The following is a 23,017-nucleotide window of genomic DNA, read 5'->3' as shown; positions in this document are numbered from 1 at the left end:
TACATGCATAAATCGTACTTTTCTAAATGAAACCTTCAGGAAACAAGCCCATTCCTTTTGGAATTATTGAAACTGCTCCCTCACCATATTCATCCATCTCTCATCTCTCCAACACAGAAGCAAAATACTGCCAATGTTGGAAATCCGAAATAAAAACAGGGAATGCTCAGCAGGTCAGGCAGCATCCATGGAGAGAGAAGCGCAGTCAATGTTTCAAGTTGATGGCCTTTAATTAGAATTGTCTATCCAATTGCCCCTTGAACCCATTCATATTATCCTCTAAAGTGGCCGGCCTAGCACACTTATTCCAATTAAAAAATATATCCTAACTTTCCATCTGATCCCTAACTGTTTCATTCACAACTTGGCTTCCCCGATAATTGAACCCTTAGCCACAAATGAACTATTTCGCTGGATCAGTTGTTGTGAGTTTCCTTCATGGCATTGAAAAATGCAATTAGAACAACACAAGAGTTTTCCCAAAGAAAGCCAAGACTAACTTCTTACTAACCTGTGATATAATGCACACTCTGACACAATATTTGTCCCTCTAACCCATTGCCCAACATAATGTTCACACATGGAAGCTATTACTTTTCGATCTATTAACTAAAGAGATCACTAGGATTCAATAGTCTATCTGCAAGGAGCTATGGTCTATGTTGTCTTCTATCATCTACAGATATACTTCACCACCAAGCGTGTAATATTGTTTGCCTTTGTTTCATAGATGAAAATCACAGAAGATGACTTGTGGATCCGAACATACGGCAGACTCTTTCAGAAGCTGTGCTCTTCAAGCGCTGAAATTCCAATTGGGATTTACAGAACCGAGTCACACATGTTTTCCACATCCGAGGTGGGGCATTTTCTCATTTTGTGCTTCTTTCCTACTCTTGGCGTCCTGGCCCATTTTTAATCCCTCGACCAACGTCACTGAAGCTGATAACCTGGTGGTTATCACATTGCTGTTTGTGGGAGCTTGCTGTGTTTCCCACAACACTGACTGTACTTCAAAAGTATTTCATTGGCTATGATGTGGTTTGGAATGTTTTGCGGTCGTGAAAGGCAGAGTATAAATGCATTTCCTTGCCTGTCCTCTCCTCTCCTCTCCTTCCACCTCTCTCCTCTTTTCTCTATCCTCTCTCTCCTCTTTCTGAATTAATATGCCATCCTTGCCCGAGATTATGAGCTAGAAGCTTAGTCCAGACCTGTTCAAACAATACTGCTTAATTGGTTGCCATAAGGTGATTAGGAAGACATGGTGTTCCAATTCTTGTGCAGCGATGCAGGCTGATGGTTGGCAGCCCTGACTGATTGCACTGCTAGGATGGGGAGCTCACTGCGCACACACAGATTTACAACTTGTCACTCAATGTCGTAGTGCAATGTTGTTCCAATCTACTAAGCTACATGCTCTTGTACTAATGTATATTTTTAATGTTGGCTTAGTATAGAAGAGAAAAAGATAGACCTCAGCAGCTTTGATTTTTTTATATCTGTACTTGATTAATAATGGACTATTGTGGAAGGCTTACAGAAGGTTCAGCTGACTGAACTTTCTCCATGAATGTTTCCAAGCATTTATTGTGCTCTTTTGCAACTGTAGGACTAAAGTTTATTTTTTTTTGCACAGTTAACTTGGCTGTTTTGAGATTTGTGCAATTGTCTGACAGATGAGGGAGTTACCTGTGTTTTTTCTTTCTCTATGCACCTCATTTATCTCAGTCTCAGATCTCAATCAATGTCGAGGACTGTGAAGACACCAAAGACATGAAAGACCCTTGGGGGGGAAAGTGTCATCGGAACTCAACTTCAAGCGATCAATCAGAGCACCCATTGCTGAGACGCAAGAGCCGGCAGTGGGCCCGCAAACTGAGCAGGAGAGGAAACAGGCAGACTAGTAAAACAGATGAAAAGATAGACCAACAGAGACAGGACCTGTATCATCGATCAGAAAGGCAAGAGTTGTCAGAACTGGTGAAAAACAGAATGAAGCACTTGGGTTTGCCCACTACGGGATATGGTGGGTGTTGTCTTCCTTTTATAAAAAATGTTAAAACGTCAAGGCTTTGGCATGCAAAAGTATTTCAATATTATATCAATTTAGCATAAATGCACAATTCAAAATATGTAATCATGCCTGCTTAATATAATAAATAATAATTTAGTCCAATAGAAATTACAGAGGGACCTTAACAGCAGTGATTATTCAAAAGTAGTCCCCATTTAGTGGAAGTCGTGGCAATTTGTAAATGTTGGGAGAGATATTGCTAACTTTTTTAATGATATTTTTAAACTCCATATTACTGTATTGTTATTTTAATGTATCTGATTTCTACAAATCATTCACACAGGATGGTGGTGTTCTGCTCATGATGAAGGACTACAGTAGCAGAATGTTTCTTAACCACATTTTAGGCAGTAGTTAAAGTGTAATGGTTTATTTTCATTCTGTTCTATTTAGAGCTGCTGTGGAAAATGTTGCTCTATTGTAAAGCTTGATAAAGAATTTAAAGATATTTGAATTTATGTTTCATATTTTTAGCCATTGGGTTAAAGCCTGCGATGCCCAGAAAATGAATGCAAATAGAAAAACCACTGAGATTCTTAGTTAAAACCTACGTTTGCACACTGATGTTTTGAGCATAAGCTCCCAGCTCATGGTAGAGCCTTGTCTACCAAGAAGACATATTGAGAAATCGCAGGCCAACTCCTCGATATTCTCCATCTCTTTAATGTCCACTCCGTGCAAGGAAGGCTCACCTCCGTGAATCACATTCATATTCTAACATGTAAGAAGAACCTTTTTACACTAATGGTTCATAGGTTTGCTTAACACCTACTAGAAAAGGCCATTGATGCAAAGAATACAAATGGGTTTAAGATGCAATTTGCCTATCCCTTCCCATCTCTCTTTCACCCTTCCTCTCTTTACCTTTCTTTGACATTCCTCGCACATAATGGACAAAGCCAGAAGTCCTCACTGCAGAATGAATGAACTATTCTTTCAGAAGAGCCATGAGATTATACATGAGATTACCCTGGCCAGGGTTGGGTGGATGTGTGGAACAATTCCTCTGGTTTCTCCTCCTTGTTGTTAGCCCAGCAAAAACAGCGAGAGATCTGCCTTCCTGGGGCACCTACTAAAGGGTTCAACAGAAGCCTGATCTGGAAATTGCCAGTCAAACCATTATCAAGTCGGCTCCTCCAAAATTGGAGTTAAGAACAAAGGAAAAGATGCTGGAAATGCTGAGCAGGCCTGACAGCATCAATGGAGAGAGGGACAGTTAACATTTCAGTCCAGTGTCTTTTCATCAGAACAGGCAATGGTTTGTGTACTGAATGGGGGTGGCTCCACGAAGCCTCCAAAGATGGTTTCATTCTTTGGCTGTCACGCCACTTTTTATCCCTGAGGTATATGAGAGCAATTTTGGTCAAAAGTAAAAGAATACACTGGCATCTCGGAGCTCTCAGGAACGATACACTGAGCCTTAATAAGTAACCTATTTGCCAAATGAAATTCTTCCGATCTACAAAAGTAACCTTCAGAACTTTGGGGAAGGCACACTTCATCTTTTTTTTTTCATCCAATGTATTGTGTTAGGAGAAGGTTACTGCATTAACTATCATTTTGATAACTTAATTAAGGTAACAAGATTAAACCTGAACTAATAGGTTGAACAATTACATGTTGACCCAATCTAGTTGATTACTAGTATAAATACATCTTAATTGGGATCATTGGCAATATCAGTCACACCTTTTTTGGTAAGAGTCAGTTGACTCTGCCTTCCCTGGCAACTTGTAACTCTATCTTAAAATTAAAGGAGCATTTGTGAGCACAGATAGTTCTTGGCACATCTCCACTAATGTCCAACAATTGGGAGCCTTTGTTGAATCATGAGTCATGCATAAGTACTGCCTAAAATCAAGCCATCACATTTGCCCCAGCTATATGAAAGAGCTATCCATTTTCCTAACCTCACTTGTTTTAAAGTTAAAGCAAGCCTCTTTGTGATATGACGACATCAATTAATTGCATGAGCTGTTGACGATGAGGCTGTTAACTACATGACGATATTTCTTTACCTGGCTCTGAAGTGGAAGGTAATAAAATCATTTTACTGTTCAAGGTAAATGCAGAATCCCCATCACTGTAACCTCACTGGGGCCAACAGGATAGTCTTAAGCGAGGCTGGTAAATTTCAATTGCACAAATGAAATAGTTCTGTAATTGAATCATTAATATATTATTGGGGCTGCTATTTCTGATCATCATGTCGGTTGAAAACTCACCTCTACTGTCAGTTTATTTCTCTTACTGTTACTTACCTCGAGACATGACTGTTCCAGCACACTCCTGACTGAACTCCCACGTTCTACCCTTTGTAAACTTCAGGTCATCCGAAACTCTGCCGTCTGTGTTCTTACTCAACCACGTCCCATTCACACACCATCCCTGTGCTCGTTAAGCTACACTGGTTCTCATCTGGCTAAGCGGTGCCTCAGTTTAAAAAATTCTCACAGTTGTTTTTAAATCCCTGTATAGCTTTGTCGCTCTCTATCTCTGTAGTCTCTTCCAGCCCCACAGCCTTCCAATATATCATCTAATTCTGGCCTCTCGAGCATCCTCAATTATAATTGTTCCGCTGTTGATGCCTTCAGCTGTCTAGGCCCTAAGCTCTTGAATTCTGTCCCCAAATCTTTCCTCTTCTCTAACTCTCTTTCCTCTTTAAGACACTCCTTAAAACTTTGAACAAGTTTTTGACCATTTGTCCTAATTTCCCCTTAACGTGACTTTGGGTGGAATCGTCCCAGATTTGCACTAAGTCCGGTAGCGGGCGGGAAAAAGAACATTTTATCCACCAGCCGCAATGGCAGCTTTTCACGTCGTATCATCCAATCCAACCTCTTTCCCAGGAAACACCCCGTTTCGCTGGCAGGTGGCCTCTGATTCACCCACCACGCTGTCACCTCGCCACTTCCTCACGCTGGGCGCCATATGTAAAGCGCAGCCGCGCATGCACCCCTCAGTGTCTCCAGCCCAGGACTCCTACACAGAAGATATGGCCCCGAAAGGCAAGATGACTGCAGCCTCCCGATTCTGTAATGCATCCCAGGGATGCCTTCTGGACACTGGAGGCCGCTGCAATGTCCTTTATTCCGCTCTGGCTGCAGGAAGCCCATCAGTGTCACCGCTCCAGCATGGGAGGTGGTGGCAGAGGTGGTCAGTGCCAACATTGCACAGAAGAGGTTGGTCATCCAGTGGAGAAAATGGATGAATGATCTCATCCGTGTTGCCAGGGTAAGGCAACCATCTCATCACTCTAAACTCACCCACTCAAGCCCATCACACATTCACTGGCACCTCACTCACTGCCAGCTCAAGGTACATCACTGCTCTCTCTCACACACACCCTCACATCTCCACCTGGCCTCATCTCCTCTGGAGACTGCCTCCTCAGCCCTCACCATCTTGAGGCCACTTGCACAGATCAACGTGCCCCCACACACACCCTGGGATACCCCCCTTTCCCAGTACAGCCCTCGTCCTGCAGCCCCTTCCCTTGCCTGAGGCCACTTCAGCCCCTTCCCCAAACAAGCCCTTGCCCTGCAGCCATTGAAATGCCACCCCTGCCTTATAGCTGGTCTGGTAGGTAAAGACCTGCCCGTGAGCCCCCCTAAAAATGATGTGGCACTGGCTGATGGCCACAAGTGATGCCCGAAGCAAGGTAGGCAAACAAACCTTAAATTTCCAAGCATAGTGCAGCTCGCCAAGTGCATGTGGCTTATGTAGAGTTGTGAAACACATTGGCGTGCAATCACACTGACGTGCTTGGATGATCCAGCATGGTGGGGGGGGGGGGTGCTGATTTTGGTGAGCTGGGCTTATAATGATATGCAGATTTATTACAATGAAGTTCCCAACATCCAGTGATGGAACCCACAGCCCGCCATTGACAGGCAGAGCGGACGATTGCAAACTGGATTCACGATGGCCTGAAACCAATTGTTGGGCCTTCCTGCCATGAAACCAATGCCAGCAGGCACGGAAAATTATGCCCTTGGTAACAAATTTTGCTTTATAATGCTCCTATGAAGTGCCTTGGGAGGTTTTGTTACGTTAAAGATGTTATAGAAAAAAAGTTGTTGCTCCTTGCTGTATGTAGCCTATGTAATCTGAACAATTTGGGGAAAAGTGTATTTATGAAAGGAGATGCCATAGAAATACTTAACAGAGCTGGTGGTATATTCCTTTAACATATCAGTGTTTATAATCTAAGAAGCATATTGTATAGAAATATTTTCCACAGCAGTTTCTTCCTCCTCTGATTCTGGCTCCCTCTCTCTTTCTCAGATTACCCTTCTTTCTACAGCATATAAACTATTCCTGAGCTCAAACACTATTACAATCTCGTTCTCTCTTTCTGTATCTGTGTGTGTGTGTTCTGTAGAGGATGTAGCAAATTTAACGGCCAGTGATGTGATGAATCGTGTAAACCTTGGATATTTGCAAGGTAAATTCTCTCCCTGGTAACAGTGACCCTCCACAGACATTGTTTAAGATAGGAGATGCCAACTTTAAAAGCAGTTTACCAAATAGTACCCACTGTATATTTCACAATGTGCCAGGGAATGTTTGTACCCTAAGGATTTCTCAGACACTTGCTACACCAGTACATTCTCATTTCCCATAATTAGACCAAACAATTGCTTTGTTGTAGAAACATCAAATCTTTCTTTGTCTCATAACATTCCCTGCACTGCTTTAGGATTCCTGTAGCAGGAGTTGTGCATTCTGCATCCTCAAAGGTACGAAACTGATGGGGGAAATGCTGGTATAGTGATAATGTCACTGGGCTGGTAATAAGAGGCCTAGACTAATGCTCTGGGCACGTGGGTTCAAATCCCACCATGGCAACTGGCGGAATTTAAAATCAATTAATAAAAATCTGGAATTGAAAGCTAGTCTAATGGTGACCATGAAACCATTGTTGATTGTCATGAAAACCCATCTGGTTCACTGAGGAAATCTGCTGCCCTTACTCAGTCTGGCCTAAATGTGACTCCAGACCCACAGCAATGTAGTTGACTCTGAAATGGCCTGGCAAGCCGCAGTTTGAGTACAATTAGGGATGGGCAACAAATGCTGGCCTTGCCAGCATTGCCCACATCCCATGAAAGAATAAAGGAAACTAGCCTGAGACTTTTTGTACCTATAGGCTAAGAATACAAATCACAACCCTACTGCTTAAACAGAACCAGCGTAACGAAAACAGAAATTTCAATTTTGTAACGCATGTAATATGTGTGCAATGCCTCAGGGTAGGTCTACAGTCTATCACTGATAAATCTGTAGGTGTAAGGGTATCATGCATTATACACGGAGGACATTATACTGGTGTTGCCAGTTGGCTGCCAGTTATAGAAGCCATATGATTTTAATTGCCATTGATTTCTGGCAGCCGGCAGATCTACCTGGATGACAAATTGAAAATCTATCCCATAAAAGAGTAAAATTATATCTCTTCTGCCATTAATCTTTCCAGCTGCACTAAACATGCATGCACACCTACACAAACACACCCACATACACTCAACTGTATATGAACGCACCTATTTACTTAAATCTACGTACCCACATTCAGAACACACCACAATGTTGTGGGCTACTTCGATCAGGTAGGAGTACAAATGATTTGCGAAGTGCGAGGGAGTGTGAATTCAGCTTCTAATTTATTCATGCCAATGAGGACTTTCCCTCCTCTCTCACTTTCCCCGCCTGCCCCAAAAAGACAATTTGTAGGTTATCTGTTATAAATGTTGGCATCTCTTTCATACAGTGTGCTTTATTTGTTGCTTGAAGAGCCCAAATAAGGTTTCATGGAAGTTTCACCCAACTACACTATCCAGCATATTGAATCACATTGATGTTTATATCTGCCTACCACACATCCCAAGCTATACCAGTGGCCAGCAAGAAATGATGAGCTGCCTGAAAGATGGTTAACATCAATCTAAAAAAAGGATTAAACTTGACTCCCATTTTGCTTCTGAAAGAGAAGATGAACCTTCATTATTTGTTATTTATTTTGAGAAGGTGCCTGGTGGTTTTGCTTCCTTTGTAACTCACAATCATAAGATGTTCCATGCCAGAATTGGCTAAATGAGGGCAGCTGTCAGTTAAGGCAAGGATTTAAAACTATTAAAGTACTAAACTAGTGTTTAACATAAACTATTAAAACAATTGCCTATTAAGGTTAATAATCCAGGCCCTTATGGAATTTGAATGCCAGAAAATGATGAAGAGAGAGATAATCTACGTTCTGACATCTGAAGAAATTGCCAACGTATTAGGTTTGGACTCTATCGGGATGCAATTCTAATAATCAAAAGTTTTATTCATTAGAGCCTATCCTAGCTGACTAGAATGTGAACTGCCTGCTTTGGTTTTCCTGTTTCTCATTTTTCTTTTCCTGCCCTGATGTTTTTCTCTTTGTTATTTTTATTCTCTACCTTGCTGTTATTTTGTGTCCGACCTTCTATTGCTTGTACATGCTAATTTCGCTTTTGATGTTTTACTTTTAAAACCAGGTGCTTTACGTCCTGGGCCACAATGGCCTTGATCTGAGTTTACCAGTGACAGATAGATAAGCCTTTGTAATTGTTTGATTATTAAGAGAAACCCAGACAGTGAGTAACGCCATGTCCAAACTCCATTTGCAGACTGTTTATTCGGAAATTGTAGATGACCTCTTTCTCCTGACTTATTTGACATCTGAATTACGTAGCAGGGAAAAGAGACATGTTTTCATACACATTGCTGAAGTGTGCAGAGCTACGCATGATCTTAACCACCACCGCGGAAACAATCTCCTAAATTATAACAAAATTACAATGGATTGGCAATGAACTGTTAATTTAACGTCCTACTGTTTGACACCTGAATCTGTTAGCCACATTCTGAATAAATCAATCTCAACCATGCTTGGAAACAAACTTGGTCTGGATTGTATTGCCTGAAAGCAGAAGTAGATACAATAGCAACTTTCAAAGAGGAGTAACTTGATAAGGAAAGAAATTGCAGGACAATTGGGAAAGAACAGGGGAATAGGACTAAATGGATTTCCTCCTTCTATGCTGCACAATTCAATGATAAGTAAAAAGATAATTCTGTTGCTGGTAAGGCCACCATGAGTATCTTCTCTATTGTTAGACCAGTGCTCATTAAGTGCCTCTCCAATGCTATTCCCCTCCTTTTACTGGAAGTTGAACATGTGGTGATAATAGTCTATGTGGGAGAAATGACTTTATAACAAAGTTAAATAGCAGGATCAATGAGGGTCACCAATTTAGGATTCATTCATTTTACATTTAGAGCAGTAGGTTTTTAGATAACTCCATAGTGACTTTGAAGTAGAAGTTACTGTTGTCAATGTTATTTAACGCTCACTTGCATCGGCCACCAGTCAAAGCTACTTTAATTAAGGCATGAGTCCATTTATTTTAATATCCTTGTTAAAATGCAGAGAGAGGGGGATGTTATGCACAGAATCAGAGAATTGTTGCAGCCAGAAGGAGGTCATTCAGCCCATCGTGTTGGCACTGACTCTCCAAATGAGCAATTCACCTAGTGCCATTCCTGTGCCTTCTCCCCGTAACCCTGCACGTTCTTCCCTTTCAGATAACAGTCTAATCCCCTTTTGAAATGCCTTATTTGAATCTGCATCCAGCACAATCAATTGTTCATAAGAGCGGCTGAAGCAAATTTTAAAATTGTGTAGTACCCACATTAAGCAGTCACACAATGACTAATAGTATTTTTTTTTTACCATTTTGATACAAGACCGATCACATCTGTTCACACGAAACCCTGAATCTAAGTGCCCCATTACTAATAATTGGCTCTGTCCAATATGCTCTGCACTGTGGTAAAAATGGCAATTCACCATTCTGGCAAGCACAAATTACTGCAGGTGCTGGAAATCTGAAATAAAAACAGAAAATCCTGGAAATACTCAGCAAATGTTCGGAGAGAACTCGGTTCTGACAAAGGTCATTGACTTCAGATCTTAACTCTGTTTCTCATCCTATTCCCCTCTATATCGGAAGCCATGGTGCTCAGTTCACCAAAGGAGCAATGGACCAAAATCAATTGGATTTGGACCCAATTGTCAATCTAAACTGAACTAAATTAAATAATATTTTTCATAGATGATATTTAAAAAAATTCAGTATCTTGATCTAAACATTTTTCAACAGGTACTTAAATCCATCTATTTTTGGATTATATATGATTATTCTTGGAGTTCCATCTTGTAAAAAAAAGATGAAAAGCTGAGTAATGTTGAAACATAGCACAGTGAAGGGCAACAGTAGGTCACTGTGGTCCATCTAGTGGTTCCCAATATTTAGAAACTATCCTATCAATGATATTTCTTAAACACAGGAACATAATAGTTATAGCTGCTTTTCTTAGCGACTAGAAACAATTATTTTGATCATTGTCAAAACTTTAGCTCCTTCCAAAATGAAACATAAGGAATACCTGGGATGAGTGGTAGAGTTGGAATTTCAAATTGCTCTGATTTGAATTTTACCTGTGTTTTCTTGAAAATAATTTGTTCTGCTTCCTCTTGCTCTAAAGGCGATAATACCTAAAGGCCACACACTGGGACTGTGGTAGCATTCCCATTCACTGCATGTTGCCAGGGGTTTGGGCTTCCTTCCATGGAGCAGTGTTACCGTCATGAACCAGTGGGTCTCATTCACATTTCAGTAAACCAGTAGCATTGTGTGTCTATCTGTGCTGGTGGAGGCAGCAGGATGCTCAGCAAGTGGCACTTCCATTTCTCTCATTAGGCAATTATTGTTGTCTGCTGAGCTGTTAATCATTTGATTTTAAAACTGACTGGTGTTCTGGGAGAACTGTTGGAAAGATCTACCACTTGATGTTGTGTTAATAGTAAAAGGGGTTGATTTTCACACTTGTCCCCAATCCATTGACTTCAATGGAACTGAAAATTGAGAGGGTGCTTACCGACAGTTGATACAATATGGCACCTTCTACACTAGACAAAATTTAAACTCCCCATCCCCGCACCCCTCAGTTGAATACAGGGATCTCCAGTGGCCATTTCTCCCACATGCCAGGTTCCTGTTAGTGCCAGTACAGCCAACCTGATACATGGAGACTAGTCTCACAAAGTGGCGAGTTCAATTACCATCCTCTTCCTTCCAAGGCAGCACCTCCTAGTGGTTGGAGGAAAGAGTTGATCACCCCACCCCCTTGTCATCTGAAAGGAACTCGGAGTTGGGCATATTATGGAGAAATAAAAATGAAAAATATAATTATATAAATACTAAAACTGTAGAAAGTTGAGTCATAAATTGAAGTGATTTGTCCTTTTACATTTAACCAATTGCCAAGTACAAATACATGACTGAAGGCTCATATCTTAGTGCAGAAATTCTTCATCCACAATTCTCAGTAAATCTTAGCTTGAGTACTATAAGCAGGAACTCGAGCCCAAAGTACCATCTACTCACACCAGGTGTTGAGTGCAGAGTAGTTTCCATATACATGGGCCTGGATTTTCTATCCTTGACGCTGGTAGCAGGTGTCGGGAAAGTTCCCAGCTCAGCCCACCCGCCTCAGGAGAAAGTGCCAGCAGAGGTGAGATCTTCACTGCCAGGGGGCAGGTGCAGGCTGGAATTGACCCAGGAAGAAGAATGGAGGCAGGCACGGGTCCTGCTGGGTGCGAAGGGGGGCTGTTCAAAAGGCCCACCTTGGTGTTGTGGGGCTTTGTCCCAATTAAAACAAAAACCCACCAGCCCTCACCCCTCACATCCTCCTCACCCTCCTAACACTCCCCATAGCCCATCCGTGACACCTCATGACCCCCACCCACCCCCTAAAGTCCCTCATGCCCCCTATGCCGAGACCTGTCCTTCCACCCACTCTTAAGGCCCCTCATGGCCTGCCATGCCAAGCTATGGCACTTCCTAACAGCACTGTAGGTGTACCTACACCACATGGACTGCAGCAGTTCAAGAAGGCAGCTCACCACCAACTTCTCAAGGGCAATTAGGGAGGGGCAATAAATACTGGCCTAGCCAGCAATGCCCAAGCCCCGTAAATGATTAAAAAAAGAACATTGACTCACTGTACATTGTCTAGAACCAATGAGCCCTGTAATGACAGTAAGATGTATAAAAAAAGCTTTGAAAAAAGGTAATCCATTCATAACTTTCTCCTCTGTTGAAAAAAGCCATTACACTACAAGCTAATAAAATTGTCAATCATCCAGATCCTATAAAATATCAATAACAAAAACCTCAAGCCTTTGAAACCACTTAATGTTGTGTAAACAAATATTGTGAAATTAACAGCAAAGATCAGAGAGCCTGAGCTGTCAATCAAACATGTCTTATCTGGGCCACAGGTGTTTCAGCAAGTCTAATGGTTGTCTGGGCTCTCAGCTAGGCGTACATAATGAGGCTTCATCCTGACTTGGTCAAAATCTAGGCCATTGTACCTTATGGCCAGGATATTGATGTCAGGGGCGGAGTCTGCTCGCCAATGTGTAAAATGACACGGGATGACATCAGGCGGAACTCCCAACATCACCCCACGTCATTTCAATTTTCAGGTCAGCGGGGGCCCTGCCGAATCAGCTGTGCATCTGTCCGACCTGAGAACGGCCAATTGAGACCATTTAAAAAGTAATTGGGCTAGTTAATGGACTTTAAGGTTGGCAGTCAGGCCAGGAGCCCTGGTGGGCTTCAGAAAAAGCCTGAAACCTCATCCATGGGTGGGATGAGGTTTCATGCAGGATTTTTAAAATTTAATAAAAGTTTGAATGAAAGTGATGAACATGTCCCAACTCATGTGACAGTGTTTTAATTTTGTGCATTGACTATTTTTGAATTTGGCGCCGATCTCCCTGAGACAGCACTTAACACGAAAGAGCACACTCCCAGCTGAGGTAATTCCCCCCCCAACCCCGCTCGCACAGGGAGCGCATGGCACTTCCTGGCAGATGTCATGATGGGCGGGCCTTAATTGGCCCACCCATGTAAAATGGCAGCACGCCCCCAATCAGGGGCACCGATTGGAGGCACGGCTGCTCCTGCACTTCCCCCCAGTGGTGGGGGGGCGGGGGGGAGGGGTGGGGGGTGGAATTCTTCCCTATGTGTTATAAAGAAGCTACAATTTCTAGCATTAGTTGGTGAGAGAGGTCAACAAGAAGCATTTCATTGAGAACAAATGCTTGGATTTTTCCACGTTTGAGCTCATCGACCTGCGATTTTTCAACTATTAGAGTGAATTAAGGAGAAAATTTTGTATGGCACCATTCATGATCTCAAGCACTTTCCATCCAATGAATTGCTTTGGCAGTGTAGTCCGTTTTGGAATGTAATGATTGGCAGAAAGCTCTCAGACAGTGAGTGAATACTGAGGATCTCCAGTTCATGTGTGTTCCAAAAACCAAGTGGGACTTCTCAATGGAGTGGGGAATGAATGTCCCTAATGTGGAGAAGAATGAGAAATGAGCCCCCGATGTAAGAATTCCACATGATAATAAAGGTTTGAAAATCCTATTAAAATTAATATAAATACAAAAATGTGTCTTGCATGGCTGGTCTTCAAAAACAAGTTCAGTTGAAAAGATCCAATTAATTAATGATACTCATTTTTCTTTTCCTTTACATCCCTGGAGGGAACTTTACAAATTGAGTTTCATTTAGAACTACTCATTACTAGAGCCTGTATGATTTCTTAAATGTAACCTTGGGATATTTTGTTTTTGATGAGCTGTCACATTACAGACAGCAGGGCATAGCAAAATGTTCCTTTGTTTTAAAATTAATTAATGCATCTTTTTAGGCTTAAGTTTTAAGTAGATATTATAAAGAATGCTAGCAAAGAGCACCCAGCAAGAATTGAAGCAAATTAAGTCTAGAAGACAATATTGGCCCGTGGAAAATTTTCATTAACATTTTGCGTCTAAAGCACCAAAATCCTGCACAGACTAATGTCACCCCATAAGTTAATTTGTGTTACTAAATTGAGAACCCTAGCTCCTTTTTTCCTCAGATACCACTTTTCTGCTGAAGAAAAAGCATTTAGCTTGTCGCATTATTTTCTGAAGCCCACAAGGTCCACAGAATAAGTTGTATCTCCAGAGCACTTCACAGCACCCTGCTCTCAGTGAAAAAAAAAAGTGCAAAAAGAACAGGCAAAAGACATGCCCCGGGAGCTGTGATGCTCATGTGACTCAACATCGTATATCATAATGATTTCTGTCCAGAATTAGCAAATAAAACAGCATAGAAATTGTCAAAATACACAGCCATTGACACCAGCCTGATACAAATCCAGGTGTCAGTGGCTCAGTTTGTGGCCTTTATTATATTTATTGTGGAACAACTGTAGAAAAATCACAGAGCTGGGCTTCACACAGCTTACACTTGAAATGGCAGTCTGAATAGCAACATACAGGCTGGACAAGTAGTTTTTTTTCAGATGAGATACCTGATTGTTCAAACACTTGGGGCACATATGTGGAAAACCAGCCTTCTGTCATGTTGCAATCAAATTTGTTGGTCTGTATTCACTATTGTTTTTCCTTTTGCAAAATAAACTAATCAATGCCTCGTTTATGCTTTTATGCATCAGAGAAATGGCAAGTCCCTTCTGGGATACCTATCTTAGTTCCATCAGTTACGCCAATGTTTCAGAGAAAGCGAAGAGTTGAAACATAATTTCCATCTCTCCATACAGAACACAGAAAAAGCATAAAATCTTATTGCTTCTTATCTGTCTGCATGAGTGACCACCATGAACTGTGAGGGTCAGTCTAAGTGAGATTAGTATCCTTGTGTTCACATCATGCTATTGCACAATCTAAAACTTTGGGGTCAGCAGTATGGTTCCAAAGTGGTTTTGTTGTGTGATAACTTCTTTTTATAACACACCTGTCAAGCTCGTATCTCTTCGATTTTGATTCTGAAAGGGGGAACTTACATTATTGATCCTTGATCAGTGCCATAAATGGGATGAAGTCCTTTAAGAGCTGCAATTATTAGGTAGATAGTATTATATAAAGTCTGTTATGCATCTGAACCTGTTATCAATAGTGAGGGGGGGGGGGGGGGAATAACAGTGCATGAGGTGTGTTATAAAATATCTTTACTGTTCACAATTGTGTTAATGATCATCTCTTTGAAGTGTTTATTCAATGATGTGTACTGTAACAAAATGTATCTTGTACTGCAGTTGAACTCTCATAAACATACAAGTACCATCCCATTAGGTTTTGGACTTAATCAGGATTCATAAAAATTCTGGCTGATTTGGACAATATAGTTCCAGAACTGTTTCCACAACTGCAGATCATTACGATGAGAACTGTAAATGTATAGTGTGCCACTGTTACTAGGTTAAATAAACCAACAGTGCTCAAAGGAAAATGTTATACTGGAACTAAAACTTGTGTACAAGGGTGGTGGCTGGGATCTGATTAGTGCGTGGGTCAAGTATGTTTTTAAACCATGAGTCAACTGTAGTCATTTTGTAAAGCACAAAGTCAAAGCACAGTGTACCCTAAAGAGTTTTGACCAATTTGTGTCGGTGTTTGTATATGGGGTTTGTGCATTTTCCCCTCATTTCCTGTATTGAGTAAATGGCATTTTCACCTGTTGATCAGGGGGCTTCTCTGCATGGAGGGTTTAGAATGAAGAGTTATGAACACAGGGTTGGAGCCAGTCCTGGTGCAAACTAAGCTTCACTGGAATTAAATGAGTCGGTCTACAATATAGTATGTATTATAAAAACAAAAGCTCACTGTTCTTCTGTTAGCACATGCATCATGTGGAAACGTTTCAATTTGGATTTTATTATCATTTATTATTCCTCTCGACCGGCGCCTGTAACCATTTCAGACTCTCTGAACCGAACGTGTTTTACCCCGGTCTAAGAAGTGTCCATAATCGGACAAAGATTTTCATGGTGACAGGAACATGTGTTTGATCACTTTTGTTTAATTTAATGTATTTTCTTTTGAAATGAAGCATGCAATTGTTTTTCAAGCTGGACGGGAGGGATTTTCTTGTGTGTCAGTGGCGGCAGGTGGGGAGGAAGGGAAACACCACAGCTCCCGCCAAAGCAACTTCAAACAGGCTGCTACACACAACCTTTGAACAGCCAAGAGGGGACTGACTCAATTATTCCTAATCTCTCCATGGGGAGACGTAACGGACCCTGAGCACAGGTCTAGAGTGGGTTCTTAGGATATTCCGCACATACCTGAATTGTTGTAAAGAATAATGTTTTTTTTCTACTAACTGCAAATGGTTTTCTGATCTGATTCTAATTTCGCTTTTCTTCAGACGAGATGAACGACCATCAGAATACATTATCCTACATTCTGATTAACCCTCCTCCTGACATTCGACTGGAGCTGAACGATATCGTGTATGTACCTAAAAACTCTGACCAATTTAGCAGACGCAGCGTTATTAACACTTAGAGGTCATTGGCAAAGGAAAAGGTTCTTCTGTAATGAACTCTTTTTTGGCATAACCCCCCAGACCAACCACCCCCCTCCCCATAAAGATCCGAAAGGATCTGTAACTCGTCACACCATAACATTGGAGTGCTTCATTGTTGATTGCTTTCAAGCTGTTACAAATGTTTGTCAAATAATTTTGATAAAGTCTCAAAATATTTGAATTCGAATATCCCTCCGCCAACACCTTCGATATAAATTCCCAGTCCCCATTAAAGTATCCCCTCCCCCCACCAAATTTGTGGCTTACGTTCCACCAAATGTTGTTGCCATTTCACAAATATTAAGAAAGAACTTGCATTTATATAGCACCTTTCACTTCTCCAGGACATCCCAAAGGTGCTTTGCAAGCACTTTTGAAGCTGCAGTCATTGCTCCAATGTAGACACACATGGCAGCTCATTTATAAACAGCAATGAGATTAATGACCAGATAATTTGTTTAAGTATTGTTGGATGAAGGATAAATATTGGCCAAGACACAGGGGAAACTCCCCTGCTCCTCCTCAAATGCTGCCTTGCGATTTGTTTTAATGCCCACCTAATAGGGCATGTAAGAACTTGGTTTAGTGTCTCATCTGAAAGACAGCACCCTCCACAGTGCAGCACCCCCTCAGCACTGCATTGAAGTGCCTGACTAGATTATGTGCTCCAGTCTCTGGAGGGGGGCTTGAGTGAATGAATGGAGAAGTGGGATTGTTGCTACTGAGCGATGGCTGACACTACAAGGCTAAATGTGAACTGTCTGTCCATAATATATTTAAAGATGTAAAATTTTGATTTCTGTTGTCATTTTTTTGTCATGTTGTTGTATCTCTTCCGCTATTATAAATGCCCATGCCCAAATATATATAATTGAAACTGCCTATGTAAACTTGTCAAGCTGTAATTACATCCTCCTGCCAGTGATGGCACTGTAGTTTGTCAGTTTTGCACCTCCCATCTCAGTCTGTAGTGCAGAGAAACGCCTATGTTCCAACTTAAGACTGCTTTTCTGCCTCCCAAATTCCAGCATGTTTTGCTATTTAACAATAAATAAAGGTATAAAAATCAAAAGAATTATATTAAAATAGGACAGAAAATTATGATAATGCAGTGGCGTTGTGGTTGAGTGAATCAGCTGTCAAAATAATTTGCAATTGTTATTTAAACAAATAAAATGTGACCTAAAATGTTGCGATATAAATGTTCACAAGGGGACAAGGGAAAGTTTGAGAGCGATGCAACTAAGATGCTGAGGCTTGGAGAAGGAGGGAAGGAGGCCAAGAAATGCACAAAAGCAGTCAGTCAGATGAGTAAATCATTTCCAACAGGCTTATGATCCTGGCTTCCCTTTTCTTTGAGTCATTGGATATGTCACTGGTTTAAGCCATGTCATTGAAACATTCCTACATGAGTTACTTTTGAAATGTAGGTATTGTCATTATGTAGACAAATACAACAGCTAATCTATACACAGCAAGTCCCAGAAACAGCAAATGACCAGTCAATCCAGTTTTGTTGGAGTTAGTTGAAGGATGAATACTGACTAGCACATTTCCCTTTTGCTCTTCTTCAAATGAGGGGAACAGATAGAGTGGACAGGATAAAATTGTTTCCCTTGATGGAGAATTCTAGAACCAGGGGACATAGACTCAAGATAAATAGCAGAAGGTATAGGGGGGACATGGGGAAGAACTTTTTTACGCAGAGGGTAGTGGGTGTCTGGAATTCGTTGCCCAAGTTGGTGGTAGAGGCAGAAACTTTAAACTCTTTTAAAAAGTACCTGGATCTGCACCTAAAGTGCTGTAAGCTGCAGGGCTATGGGCCGGGTGCAGGAAGGTGGGATTAGAAAGGCCACTTGGGTGTCCTCGGGCTGGCACGGACAAGATGGGCCGAATAGCCTCCTTCTGTGCTGTAACTTTTCTATGGTTCTATAATTCTAAGTAGTGATGTGGGATCTCTGGCGTCTGCCTGAACAAGCAGACAGGTCCTTCGGTTAATATCCCATTCAAATGAGGGCACCTCCAACAATGCTGCACTCTGTTTAAGCTGACACCTCAGTTCGGCACTGTCCATGGGCTCAATTGCTGGTATTGGGACTTGAGCTCAAAATCTTCAGACTCAGATTGCATTCAACAGAACCAAACTGAAATTGATTGACAAACTGTTTGCTGCGGTACAGGATTCAAATATGGGGGACACAAATTAAAATGAATAATTTTAGAAGTAAGCTAGAGACTAGAGTAACATTTTTTGCACAATGGTAATAGGTTGATGGAAAGTTACCAATGAAGGCCATTGAAGGAAATAGTATCTAATTTGCAATTTGTTTTATCAATGGATAGATGAGATTGAGGAATATAATTAGAAAACAAATAATGAGAGACATCTATTAGAAATGGGCAGGCTGGTTGGGATAATGATCTTTTCCTGCTCCTATAAATTCTGATTAGTTCAATAATGGTTATGTAAATGAGGCCATTTTAAAGTTTCAAGGCTCATTGCTTGCCTGAGACTGGAGTAAGCTAACAACTTATCATAGTTGATAAGGTATTATGCAAATTGCCTAAAGCCAAGCCCTGACACTTTCTACATCACATTAAATGCCAACTAGCTTGACGGAAGATACAGGAGGTTTCAATGCCTTGTATTAAGCATTTTACTGTTACTAACTGGATTGTTGTACATTCATTTAGGTACCTGATACGCTCAGACCCGTTGGCCAATGTTCAAAATGGTTCCCATAGCCAGAAAAGCAGCTCAGATAGGTTCTTCCCTTCTAATGAAGAGACAAAGAATGAAACACAGTTATGAACGTTGGGCCTGTGAGGATGAAGACCCACTCTTTGTGTCCACAAGGTCACTCAACATCTCCAAGCACTGGGGCACGTGGCTTAGTATTTTGAAACAAAGATGCTCTGAAAGGGACCTGAAGTTTTCGGAAGCCAAACATGACAAGTTTACAAATTGAAACAGACCCTCATTCTCTGATCAGACCTTGAAACGCAACTGGGCTTAATGGAACTGCACCACCTGAATAATGACTGACTGACTCAAACAGGAGCAGCAGATAAAGGAGAGGGTCAGGTCCAGACAGTGGGCCTGTTTTATATATTTTTATATCATGTAGAGTGGGATTTGTGCAGTTTAACATACACAGCAGATGTTTTATTTATTGACACGCTGCACACTGAAGACAATTTTAACTGTGGGTGAACAGTCATCATTGCTGCTTTCTACTGATTGCACCTGTGGCACTGATGCATGTGCAGACACAGCACCAAGCCTTCCAATGTTCACGTGCCGAAGTTGCTGTCAACTCACTTCGTAAAGAACCTTTGGTGCCAAAGGGACAAGACGCTTACAAGGTCGTTGTTTTTAAATGTGTTTGTACACTTATCATAACGCAAGGTGCAGGAGGAATTGCCATCCCAGATGCATTTTGTGCAGTCAAGACGTTTTTCTAACCCGTGTGTTGAGCGTTAATGTGTTGCTTTCAATTCAACCGAACACAGAACTAGGTTCCAATTGCCAGTATGAAGTGATGCAGCACAGATGAAGATCTGGAGTAGACAAATCAGAAGGTGGCACCTGGGAGCCAGCGAACTGTGCACTTCGTCAGTCCGTATACAATTTGCACATACAATAGAGGAGGGGTGGGGTTTATCAATTAAATTGCAGACTGTTAAGGCATTTCCCAATCCATCTGAACTTATTTTTTTATCTACTCTGTAATCATATCTCACCTACCACAGAGGTGCTGCAATCATGTCAGTATGTGGCTGCACAATATTTTGAAGGTATCTGCACGTTGTTCTTTTTGTGTAGTCGTAAAGGGAAACTCCACAGGTACTGGAAGCCCGATATTAAAAACAGAAAATACTGGAAATACAGAGCAGGTGCAACAACATCCAAAAGATAAGTTTTTTGGGTGTAACCCAAAATATAGCCTGCCCAGTTTTTTCTCACCTGTCTTCTCCCACCCACCCACTCATGTGACAGTTCCAAAGAAATGCTGGAGTTTGTGGTGTTTATTGAAAGTACATTAACTGATTGTAAGAATAGTCAGAATTACATGGATACGTTTATTTTTCCAGTGAACGAATAGAGAGAACATGCAAGCCAATGTGTATTAGAGTCCAGTTACCAAAATACATAAACTCCCCTCCCCCCCATACCATTCTCACAAGTTGTACCTTATGCATTGAGGCTTCGATGCAAGGGAGATATGTTCTACAATGCCACCTTCTCTGTGCCATTTAATTATCACAATTCCTACCCCTCCCCCCACCCCCAAAACTCTGCAAGCCACTTCACATGAACAGGCCTGCACCTGCAGGTTATGCATACATTGTACATGAGCAGTGACATATCTGGGTTTCAGAGGAAACTGGGGTGCCTTCTGCAGCCATTCTCACCTCAGCTACAGTGAGAAAGTTAGATGGAAAACCATGTGCGGCTTGCATGCAATCCAATCATGGTACATGCTATTGAACCTGTACCTATTTATCATTGCTGCACCTGTCTTTGGTGGCAACATAGCATCAAACCAAGAACTACCACATTTTTAAAGTAAGCACAGAGCCTTCACAATGACCTCACAGACCAGAAGGATGTTTGAATTGTAATTGTACACATTTACTTAGACTTGCCTTTCGTTGGTTCAATGAAGTAGAACAAGAGATTCAATGGAAGGAGTCAGAAGTATTAATAGAACACTGCCAAATTCAAACTGAGCATTGTGTATATAAGCAGTGAGAAGTGCCAGTGTACATATCTAAAACCAAAGGGCAAATTGTCAATTAAAGAAGCTGTACGACTTTAGCATGCATTGGTTGGCTGCCATACCTAACCACAAATTACACTAATGATTTGTTTCACAACTGAACAATGGGAAACCATTAAAGATGCTCCAAGACCTCAGTCAGACCCATCAGCTTGGCTTGGCTATAGTACAAGGAGCTTCAGTTGCCCCAAACCCCAAGCTTGTTCTCCTCCCCTACTCTGAATTAATATATTGCAATGGGACAGATTCAATTGAAGAAGCTGGTGAGATAGACTCGATTAGGAGCATGCAATCCAATCCTTTCAAAATACAGAATACCAGTTGGGGATTTTTTTAAAAAAACAGTTTTTAAAAACAAATATTGTGGCATGCCACTCTAACATGAAACTTTCATAACCTGTTAACTCATCAAATTAATGTCTTTTTGATAATTTATGATTTAAAAAACTGCTGAAAATGAAACCTATTGCCTGTGAGCTCTCAGTGCACTTCCCAGTTTTCTCCAGTTGTAATGGGACAATATTAAAGGATCATTGGCAAAAGAATCAGAGGCAACATGCAGCAGGCGGTTAGGGTTTGGAATGCGCTGCCTGATAGGAGTCAACAGAAGCCTTTGATAGGGAATTGGCCAAATATTTGGATGAGACTAAAATTGCGGGGATATGGGGAAAGAGCTGGGGAGTGGGATTAATTGGATTGCTCTTCGAAAGAGCTGGCACAGACTCGGTGGGCTGAATGGCCTCCTGTGCTGCATTATTTTATGATTCAATGAAGATTCTGTTCATCTTCCTCTTGTATCTTGTTTTCTGAACTATACAGTATTGCTTTGAAGCAAGAATGTCATGATTTTATACAGTTCTTAAAATAAAGTGTCTATGCTTCACGTGGATGTAAAATAAATTAAATAAATAAATAGCTGCATGCAGCATTGGATTGACTCTTAATAAAGTGTCTGGTCAATGTGACATTGATGGATTTTGTGACAACTATCCCAAATCCTATTGCATAGATCTATAAATTCTCTCCATCCAATATAAAATAATTTCCCTAGGAGCACACTGTCTCTCATTACAAGATCAAGAAGTAATGTTGGCAAAGATGCTTTTATTGCCCATTCCTAATTGCCTGGATTTGGTTTAATTGTTGGCTTTTCTCATTACACTGCTTAAACCTTTGTGTCAGGGAGGGAATTCCAGGATTTCATACCCAGCAACAATAAAGGAGAAGTTATTATTTGGCCATGTCAGGATGACATGTGACTCAGAGAGGAACTTAGAGTTGTTGGAACCTGGGTACTCCAGGCTTTCTTCGTTGTTGGGGTCACAGGGAAGGTGGCTATTCCTCTTGGGCAGGCAAGTGAGAAGGGTACAGTGTGGTCTGTAATGCTCCCCTTATCAGTTATTTAATGTCACAACAAAAAATGCGGACTTTGGGAATGCTAAATGGAGGAGTAGGCTCAGGTAAAGCAATCGCTTGCAGGTGATCTAAAGTTTCCCATGAACAAGGAACAGACTGACAGGTTTGCAAGATCCTGATGATTACGGTTTTTAATATACATATATGATGAGTGACCAGGGTCTCAGAAACAGGTGGGTTCAATCTGGTAATGTGTTGCCTGATTAGGAGCAAGAATAAGTCATTCAGGCCATTGAGTCTGTTCCGCTGTTCAATAA

General features: G+C 41.3%; 1 protein-coding gene across 1 annotated transcript in view; it reads left to right on the top strand.

Annotated features, from left to right (window-relative positions):
• The window catches only part of kcnt1b (potassium sodium-activated channel subfamily T member 1b), a 388,151-nt gene extending 368,779 nt beyond the window's left edge, over positions 1-19,372 (top strand). Inside the window, exons 26-29 of the mRNA XM_041193666.1 lie at positions 731-858; positions 1,713-2,026; positions 16,399-16,483; positions 19,255-19,372. Coding sequence (XP_041049600.1) covers positions 731-858; positions 1,713-2,026; positions 16,399-16,483; positions 19,255-19,372 — 645 coding nt within the window. The remainder of the gene's footprint in view (positions 1-730; positions 859-1,712; positions 2,027-16,398; positions 16,484-19,254) is intronic.
• Positions 19,373-23,017: the final 3,645 nt, after the last annotated feature.

Source organism: Carcharodon carcharias, chromosome 8 (assembly GCF_017639515.1).
Source record: "Carcharodon carcharias isolate sCarCar2 chromosome 8, sCarCar2.pri, whole genome shotgun sequence".
NCBI lineage: Eukaryota > Metazoa > Chordata > Chondrichthyes > Lamniformes > Lamnidae > Carcharodon > Carcharodon carcharias.
The sequence above is the reverse complement of the archived record's forward strand: the minus strand, read 5'-3'. Positions and strand labels throughout refer to the sequence as shown.